The sequence below is a fragment of the Leucoraja erinacea genome, chromosome 28, assembly GCF_028641065.1.
Source record: "Leucoraja erinacea ecotype New England chromosome 28, Leri_hhj_1, whole genome shotgun sequence".
NCBI classification, from domain to species: Eukaryota; Metazoa; Chordata; class Chondrichthyes; order Rajiformes; family Rajidae; genus Leucoraja; species Leucoraja erinaceus.
The window spans coordinates 5,754,956-5,769,012 of record NC_073404.1 but is presented as its reverse complement, the minus strand read 5'-3'; the positions used below and the strand labels follow the sequence as shown (position 1 = coordinate 5,769,012).

At 39.0% G+C, this 14,057-nt stretch overlaps 1 protein-coding gene across 3 annotated transcripts in view; it reads left to right on the top strand.

Moving 5' to 3' along the window:
- nlk2 (nemo-like kinase, type 2) overlaps positions 1-13,703 on the top strand; it is a 135,169-nt gene extending 121,466 nt beyond the window's left edge. The window contains exons 8-12 of one of the 3 annotated variants that reach the window (XR_008725690.1): positions 4,612-4,698; positions 7,215-7,413; positions 8,581-8,674; positions 10,524-10,656; positions 12,070-13,695. Coding sequence is in view for 2 of the 3 variants with exons in the window: in XM_055657582.1 (XP_055513557.1) it covers positions 4,612-4,698; positions 7,215-7,413; positions 8,581-8,674; positions 10,524-10,574; positions 12,070-12,106 (468 nt within the window). In the remaining variant the exon portion in view is untranslated. Of the gene's footprint in view, positions 1-4,611; positions 4,699-7,214; positions 7,414-8,580; positions 8,675-10,523; positions 10,657-12,069 lie in introns of all 3 variants that reach the window. The other 2 variants (XM_055657584.1, XM_055657582.1) reach the window with 2 other exon arrangements.
- Positions 13,704-14,057: the final 354 nt, after the last annotated feature.

Sequence of the window (14,057 nt, the reverse complement as noted above, 5' to 3'; positions counted from 1 at the left end):
ATATCTATAAATAGCCTGCACTAGCTATATTTAATATCCCATTAAGTTTGGAAGCTTAAAATCAAACCATTGTGTCGTTTTTCTAATCAACATCAACATTAAGCCAGGCAATTTATTATATCAATAAATAAAGGTCAAGAATTTGCAGTTGTAATTATGGTGAAACAGCCAGTGCTTGCTGTCATTACACCATGCAACTGTCAATTGACGTCAGATATGTACATGGGTAGTTAAAGGCAAAAACCAGAGTTTTCAGACTACCTCCTCTCCTCCCCCACAGGGATTGCTGTTTCACAACCCTTTCTAGCAGAATCAGTGAACTGATGACAATTTCAGGCATGTGCAAACTATTACTTGCAGTAGAAGATCTTCATCTTTTTTTTGTTTGTTACATAAGGTTCAGAAGTTCTAGCAGCAAAATTAGGTAATTCGGCCCATCAAGTCTACTCCACCATTCAATCATGGCTGATTTATCTTTCCATCTCAACCCCATTCTCCTGCCTTCTCCCCATAACCCCTGACACCCTTACTAATCAAGAATGTTTGCAATGGTACACCAAGCCATAATTATTTAACAATCTCACTGGATCTGAATAAAGTATTTTCAAATGTGTTGATCGTTATTCTCTCAATAATGCTTGATAAATTGTGCTCCGAAAGCTAAAATAAGCTTATTGGATTCTAAATGAAACGTGTAAGTTCCAATCTTCATGGTTGGTAAAAATGCTGAAGTTAAATTAAAATATTGTACTTTCTGGTTTGTTGTCTAGTGAAAATTCTCAATATCATCGGCTATTTAGCCTGTGTTATCACTGTTAGGACATTTTGAAATCTGGTGGGAACTGACATTGAGATGGCACAAATCCTTGTCACAGTGATTGCTTGATCTTTGTAGGTGGCTTTATAAGTTGGTGGCAAGCATCATCAACTTGGCATTGATCACAGACCATTTTAAACGGAGCAGTTTTCATGATTGGGAAAAATATTGAAATTATATCTGTTATAAACATCATTGAGAAATGAAATGTTTATGATACTGGGACAACAAGCCAGAATATGTCCAAGTGTATAGGAAGGAACTACAGATGCTGCTTCAAACTGAAGGTAGACACAAAAAGCTGGAGTAACTCAGTGGGTCAGGCAGCATCTCTGGAGAAAAGGAATAGGTGACGTTTCGGGTCGAGCCTGAAGAAGGGTCTCGACCAGAAACCTATTCCTTTTCTCCAGAGATGCTGTCTGAACCATTGAGTTACTCCAGTTTTTTGTGTCTATCTTTATTGTCCACGTGTACAGTCTGACATATCTAATCAGCATAGCAATGCTAACAACCAGGGAAATACTGCTTTACCTGGTTCCAGATGAAAGAGGATGGCGCAAGAGGAAGAAAAACCATGCATTCCAGTTCTAGGAGCTTATTTGAAGAACTCTCTTGGGACATAGATTTAGTTAATCGTTGCATCTGAATTCATTGATTAGTTATTGCTCTTTGTAGAGCAATCCAATACGTTTTCTTCCTACTATTTCTTATGAACTAATTCAGAAGGAAAAAATTCACTGCACAGAAGTTTTTCTTTTGTTATAATCAGTCTTTTATCTGCATGTCTTTTCTAAATCGCTGTCCACTTAACCTTGCTGCCCACTACTGGGAATTCGCTCTATTCACTCTATTGAAACTTATCATGATCTAGAAGTATTTTCATAACTGCTTTAGCTCTGTGGTAGTACATGTTTTAAATTCTTGACAGTCTTTGAGATTTGCTTAATGATTGATAAAAGTTTATTAAAGCTCTGATTGCCTGCAGCTCTTGTTCTAAAATGGATGAAATGCAGAAGAGACTTCTTCAGGAATCAGCGATTTGCAGAATGTTTTGTTGCCTAGAATGTACTGCCCATGACATGTTGAAAGAAATAGAACAGGTTAATTGAAAAGAATGGAGATGTATTACCGTATTTGATTCATTACCCTTGTCAAAGCAAACTGTAGCATAGCAGATATTCCTCTGCTCAGGGTTCAATAACATAGAGTCATACAGTACGGAAACGGGCTCTTCGCCCCATCTTGCCCAAAACAACCGAGATGCCTCATCTACATTGATCCCACCTGCCTGCATTTGGCCTATAGCACTCTAAACTTGTCCTACCCATGTACCTGTATATGCCTCAACCAGGTCCTCTAGCAGCTCATTCCATGTACCCGCTGCCCTCTGTATGGAAAAAGTTGCCCCTTAAATTCCTAATACATTTTTCTCCCCTCGCCTTAAACCTAAGCCTTCTAGTTCTTGATTCCCCCTACTCTGGATAAAAGACTGTGCATTCGCCTTATATATTCCCTCCACAATCTTAGATACCTCTATAAGATCACTCCTTATCATCCTGCACTCCGAGGAATTTAGTCCTAACCTGCCCAACCTTCCTCTGCAGCTTAGCCCCTTAAGGCCTGGCAACATCCTCGTAAGTTTTCTCTGCACTCTCTCCAGCTTAACAACATTCTTCCTAAAGCAGGGCGACAAAAATTGAATATAACACTACTAATGTGGCTTCACCAACTTAAAATAACATCCCATCTTCTATACTCTACACCCTGATTAAAGGTCACTGTACTAAAGGCTGCCTTGACTACTTTCAATGAGCTATATACCTGCACTTCTGATTCCCACTGTCCTACCACATTCCCTAGCATCCCGCCATTCACTGTACGTTCTGCCCTGGTTTGACTTCCCAAAATGCAACACCTTGCACTTGTCTATATTATACTCCATTAACCATTCCTCAGCCCACTGCCCAACTGATTAAGATCCTGTTGTGATTTTTGACAACCATCTTCACTACAATGCCACCTACTTTAGTGCCATCTGCAAACTTACTAGTCATGTCTTGTACATTCTGATCCAAATCGTTGATAGACCTCAAACACCAATGGGCCCAGCATCGATCTCGGAGAGACACACCACTAGTTACAGGCCTCCAATACGATAAACATCCTTCCACCATGACTATCTGTTTCCTTCCGTGAAGCCAATTCTCTACCCAGTGGATCCCAGTTTAAGTACAGGCATAAACCTCAATAGTTATGCTTAGTGAGATTTGTCTGATTCAATGATATTTTATTGTCACACATACAGTGAAATGATTTGTCTTTGCATACAATCCAGTAAAAAAAACATACAGCAGACCTCACCTAGGCAATACATAAAGTGTTGCCTCATTTTTGGCACCGGCAAAGATACAAAAAGTTGATCGAACATATTTCCTCCTGGCGCAGGCCAGGCCTGCTGCCCCCCCCCCCCCCCCCCCCCCCCAACTGGGTCCCCCCCCTTCATTCTCAGCGTCCCCCTGTGCTTGCCCATTAATTACTCCATGTAGGAGAATGAGAAAGTCACCTTCATTATGTACGTCAATCTTCATTATCTGCGTCAATCCTATACCGCCGTATTCTCCTACAGCTAAGCATCTTGCCTGTGCACTTCGAAAATCTGATGTTAAGCCCGCTTGGAGGAATAACGAACTTAATACTGACGGCTACAACAATCTGCATTGATGCTTTTTAAGCTGGACAAATTCTATTTATGTATGCAATTTCCCTATTTGTTAGCCTATTTAAATTTGCACCATGTTGCCATTAGTCCACTTAATCAAATGTAACAAAAGCATGGTATTTATAAATGTCACTGACTGAAAGTAACTTGTCTTGCCTTTAATGTATTATAAACAATGACAAAACAAATTTGATTTTCAAGACTTTGCCAAGTGTTAAAATTTAAAGCTGGAAATATTCAACAGTCAGGCGAGAAATAGAATGAACACATTAAGGTTACTGACATTTCATCAGGTCTGATGAAAGGTCATTGACCTGAAACATCGGCTGTTTCTATTTCCAGCTACCACTTAATCTGCTGAGCATTTCCAGCTTTTGTTTTATTTCATATTTCCAGCATCTTCAGCATTTTGTCCATGTTGGTTTTAAAAATGTCAACAATCATTTAGTCTGCAAAGATATGTCGCGAAATATGTTGCTTTTTCATATCGCAATTTGGAATGTTATTGAAACAGCTTGTTTAATTAGATTTAGTGTGAGCGCAAGAACTGACTAAACTCTCGAGTGGTTCCGTTAAAATCTGATCTCTAGGCTGGTTCTGAAATTATATTAAATTGCAAATGAGTAACTAATACCACAAAATTCTGATTTGTTTTTTGCATTATTATAAATTAAATAATATTCAGCATTTCAAACAACTAAATATTTAGAGAAATATTTCAGAATAGTGAACTTCCACAGCTTAGCATATCCTAAATAAGTGAGTATTATGTACTTTAAGTTACAGAAGTGAAAATGGATTGTATGATTCAAAAGGAATTAGCTGTTCACTATGATTCTTCTGGAAATCATAGGTATCTTTCTGGCCACAATAAGATAACATGCTTTTAAATACCATTTCATCAGGTAAATGTTTAGAAAGAAGACAAGAATATTTTGGTAAAGTTCCTGTAATTTACTGTCCTTGTAATTTGTTTTTATATCACTTGTCTATTATTTATCCAAACATTAAAAATGACCTGATTCGCATGCTGTTGGAAATAACTGAAGTCTTCACGACTTTTTCTCTCTTACAGCCATCACTTCCTGTCCTTTACACGCTCTCCAGCCAGGCTACCCATGAAGCTGTCCACCTCCTCTGCAGGATGTTAGTCTTTGATCCTGTAAGTGTGTGCACTTATTTTCCAGTATGAGAAACACTTCGCCAGTACCTTGCATCACTCACAACTTAATGCCTGTCAGAAAACATCCACAATGACTATTAAATTGTGCTCGGGTACTAAACATGGGGATTGTTGTTCCATAGCTTCTTTCAATCTTACATTAAAAATTAATGGAAATAATGTTGTGGATGTATGATCTTTAATTTCTGCAGGTATCAAATCATTTCATGTCAGTGTAGAAGTTGGGAGATCATGTTGCAGTTGTTTAGGATGTTGGTGAGGCCGCATATAGATAATTGTTCAGTTTTGGGCACCATGTTATAGGAAAGATGTTGTCAAACTCGAAAGGGTGCAGAGAGGATTTACGAGGATGTTGCCAGGACTGGAGGGTCTGAGCTACTGGAAGAGGTTTAGTAAGGCTTGAGACTATTCCTTGGAGCGCTGGAGAATGAGAGGTGATCTTATAGAAGTGGGATAAAATCATGAGAGGAATAGATCGGGTAGATGCACAGAGTCTCTTGCCCAGAGTAGATGAATCGAGGACCAGAGCTTTAAGGGTAGCTAATGTAACCCCACTTTTTAAAAAGGGAGGGAGAGAGAAAACGGGGAACTACAGACCAGTTAGTTTAACGTCGGTAGTTGCTAGAATCAGTTATTAAAGATGGGATAGCAGCACATTTGGAAAGTGGTGAAATCATTGGACAAAGTCAGCATGGATTTATGAAAGGTAAATCATGTCTGACGAATCTTATAGAATTTTTCGAGGATGCAACTAGTAGAGTGGATAAGGGGAGAACCAGTGGATGTGTTGTATCTGGACTTTCAGAAGGCTTTCGACAAGGTCCCACATAAGATATTAGTATACAAACTTAAAGCACATGGTATTGGGGGTTCAGTATTGATGTGGATAGAGAACTGGCTGGCAGACAGGAAGCAAAGAGTAGGAGTAAACAGGTCCTTTTCACAATGGCAGGCAGTGACTAGTAGGCTCGGTGCTGGGACCCCAGCTATTTACGATATATATTAATGATTTGGACGAGGGAATTGAATGCAACATCTCCAAATTTGCGGATGACACGAAGCTGGGGGGCAGTGTTAGCTGTGTGGAGGATGCTAGGAGGCTGCAAGGTGACTTGGATAGGCTGGGTGAGTGGGCAAATGCATGGCAGATGCAGTATAATGTGGATAAATGTGAGGTTATCGACTTTGGTGGCAAAAACAGGAAAGTAGACTTTTATTAAAATGGTGGCCGATTAGGAAAGGGGGAGATGCAACGAGACCTGGGTGTCATGATACACCAGTCATTAAAAGTAGGCATGCAGGTGCAGCAGGCAGTGAAGAAGGTGAATGGTATGTTAGCATTCATAGCAAAAGGATTTGAGTATAGGAGCAGGGAGGTTCTACTGCAGTTGTACAGAGTCTTGGTGAGACCACACCTGGAGTATTGCGTACAGTTTTGGTCTCCTAATCTGAGGAAAGACATTCTTGCCAGAGAGGGAGTACAGAGAAGGTTCACCGGACTGATTCCTGGGATGTCAGGACTTTCATATGAAGAAAGACTGGATAGACTCGGTTTGTACTCGCTAGAATTTAGAAGATTGAGGGGGGATCTTATAGAAACTTACAAAATTCTTAAGGGGTTGGACAGGCTAGATGCAGGAAGATTGTTCCCGATGTTGGGGAAGTCCAGAACAAGGGGTCACAGTTTAAGGATAAGGGGGAAATCTTTTAGATGAGGAAAACATTTTTCACACAGAGAGTGGTGAATCTCTGGAATTATCTGCCACAGAAGGTAGTTGAGGCCGGTTCATTGGCTATATTTAAGAGGGAGTTAGATGTGGCCCTTGTGGCTAAAGGGATCAGGGGGTATGGAGAGAAGGCAGGTACAGGATACTGAGTTGGATGATCAGCCATGATCATATTGAATGGAGGTGCAGGCTCCAAGGGCCGAATGGCCTGCTCCACCTTTTTTCTATGTTTCTATGTGATGGGGAGAAGATTTAATAGGAATCTGAGGGGTAACTTTTTCATGCAAAGGGTGGTGGGTGTATGGATCAAGCTGCCAGAGGAGGTAGTTGAGGCCAGGACTATCCCAACATTTAAGAAACAATTAGACAGGTACATGGATAGGAAGGATATGGACCAAACACAGGCAGGTGGAACTAGTGTAGCTGGGACATGTTGGCTAGTGTGGGAAAGTTGGGCCGAAGGACCTGTTTCCATGCTCTATCATTACTTAAGTAATTTTGTTTTCATACGAAGCCTATTAATGTTCGGTCCCATTTAGACTATGTTTAAAAACAAAATTGATAGGAAATAATGGGTTAGACCAAGCAGTTCTATAATGGTAGAGTAAACTTAGCCTGAACCTTGGTTGGGGGGGAGCAGTGTTGGAGTTACTCAATGGGTCAGGCAGACTGGAGAACATGGATAGGTGACATTTCAAGCCAGAACCCTCCTGGCTTTAGAGTCAGCGATTTGTGCTTACGTTTTTTTTTTGCTCCTTTTCACTGCAGTCAAAAAGAATCTCTGCAAAGGATGCCCTGGCACATCCTTATTTGGATGAAGGAAGGCTTCGGTATCACACTTGTATGTGCAAATGCTGTTATACCACCTCAACGGGGCGAGTTTACACCAATGACTTTGAGCCGATCACCAACCCCAAATTTGATGACAGTTTTGAAAAAAATCTGACATCTGTTCGGCAGGTTAAAGGTCAGTAAAACTTTGAGTACAGCTCTTTGTAGTTGCAGCTTTTTGCACTGAGACGACAATCTGATCAACTCTTTTGTTTTACCATGTTTTATGTTAAGTGATGCCTTTCAAATAGTAAGTTGCTATTACTTCGTAAAGGTCGACAAAAATGCTGGAGAAACTCAGCGGGTGAGGCAGCATTTATGGAGCGAAGGAAATGGGTGATGTTTCTGAAGAAGGGTCTCGACCCGAAACGTCACCAATTTCCTTCGCTCCATAGATGCTGCCTCACCCACTGCGTTTCTCCAGCATTTTTGTCTACCTTCGATTTTCCAGCAACTGCAGTTATTTCTTAAACATTACATTGTAAAGGTGCCTGCATTGGTCCACCATAGAGCTACTTGGTTCAAAGATGGACACAAAAAAGCTGGAGTAACTCAGCAGGTCAGACAGCAACATGAAGTCAAAACATTCAATTGTATCTAGCTAAACATTGGGAAGAACAGAACTCTACCAGTTCTATTGTTTCTCAGTCTCATAATGCCTTATTTGACTTTCATTGGCACAACTTTGGTCCTCATGTTGATAAACAGCAATAAAAGTTTCCAACGGTGATGGAAAGACTAGGTGCTGAGAGCTCTCTTTTACCTGCATTACGGAGGAAATTAAACACACCTGAGCAATTACAAACTCCTGTGAAGCCATGTGTCCCAAACATTATGGTGCCCTGACATGGGGCGGAGGGTACTCTGTATAAACACAGCTATACTTTCTACATGGTGAAACCAAAATGTATAAAAATACCCTTTATTAAAATCTGACAATGTGCACTTTAACCACATGTGATTTTTTTTTCTATTACAAATCTCAAATTGTGGAGTGCAGATGCAAATAAAATAAACGATGTGTCTTTGTCCCAAACATTATGGAGGGCACTGTGTGTTGAATGAAAATATGGCAATCATAAATAAACCTTTATCGCGTATGTTGAAGTTCCAGTGCTGTTCAAAATTTAAGATTGCAGGGTTTTACTTGCACAAGAAAATGTACTGGTCAATCAGCTGCATCCACAACTGATTTCATCTGGCCCAGAAGACGCCTCACAATGAAAATAATGACATGCTCAATTTGACAGTGACTGGAAGCTGTATTGTTATGATTAAATACCATTCATTTCCTGTTCTGCAGAGCTCATTCATCAATTCATTCTGGAACAGCAGAAGGGAAACCGGGTTCCTCTATGTATCAACCCACAATCTGCTGCGTTTAAAAGCTTTATCAGGTATTTAATCATCGGCACTTTCACAGACCATTTTGGATTTTATGATGTTTAAAAACAGTATTTTGAATTTTAGGGTGAAATGGCAGAAACCTCTAGATAGATTAAGAATCGGTATTGAATTCTATTTGATTAGAGACATCAAATGTGTTTGCTAAAAAATAAGCTATTTAATCAAAGTTACTATTGAATTTTACAAAACGTTGCTGGATAACGTATGCATTTAAATAACATTTATATAACAAAACACCTGAAATTAAATAATTAATTGACACTTAAAAAGAGACTTTCATCAAGAAACATTTTCATTTTAACTAATTATGGATAATCTTTGGACAAAGTTGCCAAACAAAACCCAAAGCTATATCACGTTCTAGACCTACTGATAAAGGTAATTGAAGTTTTGTTATTTAATTATTTTAGGAAGCTAAATTATTCTTATTACAAGGTCATTTACATGATTCTGTATTGAAATAATGATTGTGAGAATGTAGATAATATATTTCGGATATAATTCAATACATTTCACTTATATGTTTAAGATATATATATTCCGATCTGTTGCTATGTGGACATTGGTAGGGAATATTCATCTTCAAGATGAAAAATAGTTGCATGTGCATTTTCTGATGCCTCTCCTGTGACCAATGGTTTGTGAATGAATATTGGCAGTCTTTTTGCCAATGGAAGGCATCCCATTCAAACTGGCCTTTCCTTGATCTATCTGCATAAACAAACACCCTTCGTTGGGTATGAGTATTGATTAAGAGCAAGAAACCAGCACAATCTACAGAGATGAAGTCAGTTGTGCACTCTGCACGTGTGAGTTCAGCACCACCTGGGGATAGAGCCTTTTATGTTTCAGTAATTCAGCTGGCATTATTCCATATGAGAGGCAAGTAAACCTGGAGTGCTTGCATATGTAGGGGATCGATTTGTTTTGAAATATGCTTCCTATATTAAGTAAGGTCAATGCCAAATCTTGTAGGATTGTAGTATGTATTTTAGAATACTGAATATATTATAATTATCACCCAAAGCATAGAATTAACTTAAAAAGAAAAAACCCATTTGTGCTTGCTTATGAAGTTGTGAGATTGATGGGGTCAAAATACCAGTTGTTACTCTTACACTTGGAAGATTGACAGATTTCAGTTCTAATTTAATTTGTTTTTCCCCCAGAATATTACATGCACAATTTTGTTACTTACTAGGATCTTGTTTAATCTATTAAGTGTTCAGCAATACATCTGAGATATGATTAATTGATGCATGCGTTTTAATTATCGTGATTTTCATTATTCAAGGTCAGATGTAATGTTTTGGAGTGGGTTGTGTCATTAATGTGACACTTGTCACTTAACTGGGGCGGCACAGTGGTAGAGCTACAGCCTCACAGCGCCAGAGACCCGGGTTCCATCCTGACTATGGGTGCTGTCTGTAGGGAGTTTGTACGTTTTCCCCATAACTTGCGTGGGTTTTCTCCGAGATCTTCGGTTTCCTCCCACACTCCAAAGACGTGCAGGTTTATAGGTTAATTGGCCTGGTATAAATGCAAATTATCCATAGTGTGTGTAGGGTAATGTGAATGTGTGGGAAGCGCTGGTCGGCACGGACTCGGAGGGCCGCAAGGCCTGATTCTGCGCCGTATCTCTGAACTAAATAAACTTAAAAACTAAACACATACTAAATGGTGTTAATTTTCTTGACCATTTGTGTGAAATTGATGACAGTATGTTGTGAGATATTTTACACCAATCACTCCTTTGAATGTCCAGTAGAGCAATGTGAATTGAATTTGAATACATTTAAAATGTATAGACTAATTCTCTTTTTGTTTGTTGTTTAACAGCTCCACCGTAGCTCAGCCCTCTGAGATGCCCCCATCTCCACTGGTATGGGAGTAAGTGGAAGAAACTACTGATGACAAATATTTTAGGTTCTCACTGGAGTCTAAATTTGCAGTACCATTTATGTCGGGACAAGTGTGTAATTTTACTTATAAAATTTTTAAAAATTAAAATAAACCACTGATAATTGTAAAGAATATACTTTTAGGAATATGCTGGACTTGTATTTTTTAGGGATAAAATTGGTGGTTGTGCTTTAAAATAAAGCAGCTTTGGCAGGAGCTGCACAGTTTGTATGTATTTATGGAACTTTGTGCAGTCTTCGCTTTTTGGCTTTGGGTGGGAGGGAGGGGGGGGGGATTAACAAAAGCTGCACTAACTGAACTAGTCTTGACATTGAAGTGGGACAAGGAGGAGACATGTACAGGATCTCTTAAGGAATCAGTGCTGTTCCCATCTATTCCTGAAGACACTTTTAACCAAGGCTGGTTGAGAAAGCAAAGTCTGTGCTGACCAATCATGAAGTTGATCAATTCTATAAGCTTCTCTTCAGAGCTGACAGTGGTTTGCTGTTGTCGTAATACATTGTGCTTAGAAAGAGATGGAGTGAGTGTGGGTTTATCACTAGCAAAAGTAACTTATGTTCCCCAGTCCCTTAATTATATTTAATCATTTTTTGAAACATTTTTTCTTTCCGCAGTTAAACCTTGAGCATGCATCATCCCACATCACTTGTGTATATATATATCCAGTGTTGGGTAGATTTTACAAGTCTTGACAATACTGTATAGAGGAATTAGCTTGCACATTTTAGGTCTGTGAAATATTCTGTAAAAGTTATTTTCTGCACTGGACAGTGTAACAGGAAAAAGCGGCAGCACATAGGCGATTATGTTAATTGTGTCTTGTGACTTTAGGCAGAATTGTGGAACTGTTGATCCGAAACATCACAGTAGTGCAGAGTTTATATATCCTTTCTGACAATTCCTTATCTACTGGAACACTGAACTATCCTGTGTATATGTATATATGAACAGAAATTGAAGGCTCTACCTCCAGGAGTGTACAACTTGGTTTGTTTACCTCCACGTTTTTTTAAAAAACAATTCAGCGTGGGGATTTAAAACTTGAATGTCCCTTCCAGCTTTTATATTTAAGAAAAAAAAAAGTTTTTCACACGTACGAAGGAACCTTTATGGATTGTCTTAAATACGCAATTGTGTTCAAAGCTGAGAATATGACCCCAGGCTCGGTCATCAATACTTGACTGTTAACTAACTGTAGTTCATATCTGTATTTAGCATTGGACTCTTGCTGTGAGTGACCCAGAGCAAAGGTGTACACAGATTTAAAAATAGGTCCCTAATGTTTTGTTTCTTTTTGAAATTTTCACTTTAAATGGCTTGCTGTGGCAGAATCTATGTGCTGGAAATTGCATCTATTTACAATTAGGAACAACGAGGGGATTTTATGAATTTTTTTGAAAAAGTTTTAAAGCCCCCAAAGCTTTAACAATAAACTAAGGCTTGTATTGAATTCTGTTTTCAGTAAACGGGGGCAAAAAAAAATACTGAGAGCCTGCTGAGAAACCCGTTTCAAGACTTCTCCTGAAGTTCATCATCCTATGTGACACATTTGCCGGTCACTTTGTACAATGTAGATTTGAAGTACAGTGGTGGAAATTCATTAAATGTGATATTTAAAAAAAATCTGTGGTATTAGTCAATTTGTACTACTGTATATTCAAACACAAGACTTCAACTTCTAATTCCCCCCTTTGATTGTAATTAAATGTTAATTCTCACACATGCATCTTTTCCCTTAAGTTTGGTTGTCTTCTGTAATGAGCTGCATAAAACATTTCTGTGTTGCTTCAGTCATATACTCCAGATTTCCATACGTTCTTTCTGTGAGCAGATTTTAAAACCACTACTGCACCTTTACAGAACCCTTTGAGAGGAATGAATGGTAAAATGATGCTGTTTTTTTTCTTCCTCAGATTGAACTGAGGAAGATTGGTTATGGATTATAACCATTAAATCACAAATTAATTCCAAACAGAAAATGAGCTATCTATTCGGACTGAATATTTTCATTATGTTTGGAGACTTGTTAGTTGTAATATAACATATTTGGGGTTTATTCATTACCAAAGATTTGCCTTGAATATCTATTTATAGTGAAATAAACACTTTTACAAGAAATTAAATGACTTTGATATTAAACCACAAAAGAAAATCACAGGCATCTATTAAAAATCGAAAACCCTGGAAGTACTTTGCAGGATGGCAGGCGTCTGAGAAACAGTGTTAGCAATTTGAGTCATTGATCTTTCGGCAGAATTTTCCAGATGCACTAACTTTGCCACAAATTTTATTTCAATAAATACTGAAATTGGCTTTGGTTTAGTATTGTCCTGTGTACCGAGGTACAGTGAAAAGCTTTGTTTTGCATGGTATCCAATCAAATCGGATAACACTGCACATGAACGCAACCAGGTGAATCCCAACTACAACAGGTAGAACAAAGGGGAGGATGCAGAGTGCAGAATATAATTCTCAGCATTATAGCGCGACAATAGGTGCAGGAGTAGGCCATTTGGCCCTTCGAGCCAGCACCGCCATTCAATGTGATCATGGCTGATCATCCACAATCAGTACCCACTATTTCATGCAATTTCAAATCGCAGTGGTTCACAGAGTCGTACAGCATTTCAGCTTGCCTACACCAACCAACATTTCCAATCTACACTCGTCCCACCCGTCTGCATTTGGCCCATATCCCCCTAAACCTGTCCTATCCATGTACCTGTCTAATTGTTTCTTAACATTGCAATAGTCCCTAGCTCAACTAATTTCTCTGGCAGCTCATTCCATACACCCACCGCCATTTGTGAAAAAATTGCCTCTCAGATTCCTATTCCATCTTTCCCTCTTCACCGTAAACCTATATCCTCTGGTTCTCAATTCCCGTACTCTGGTCAAGAGACTCTGCGTCTACCCAATTTATTTCTCTCATGATTTTTTCACTTTTAATTGTTTTCTGAAAAGGCCAAGCAAGCCATTTAGATTAAGGGCAGTTAGGGATGGGGAAATGTAGTTCCTTACATATGGTGCCCAGTTATAAATTAATTAAAATAAAAGAATTAGCTGCAACATATGCAGAATTAATTTGAATCAATTGGCAATGAGGTAGAAAAGTCACTTAATATTTGTTAATTTAATACCATGGTTTTATATGCTACATTTGTAGTTCCATATTCGATGGCTCTTGGGTTCCACTTCATGTGAACTACTTTCATTATCAAATATTTTCTCCAATTAAAGTACATTACTGCCTATTGTGCCTCCTGGCATGTAGGGCAGCAACGAAGGTCCTCCACTCGGTGTAGATTCTTTCAGTTGCTGTTTCCGTAACATATTTGTTTTACGAGACAGGGTTGTTAGCCCTGTGCTCAACCTCCAACCTGGAGGACCAGTGGATCGCTCTTCGTCTCACCTCTACCCTTCGACCTGTCCAGCATGGGAGACCCTAAC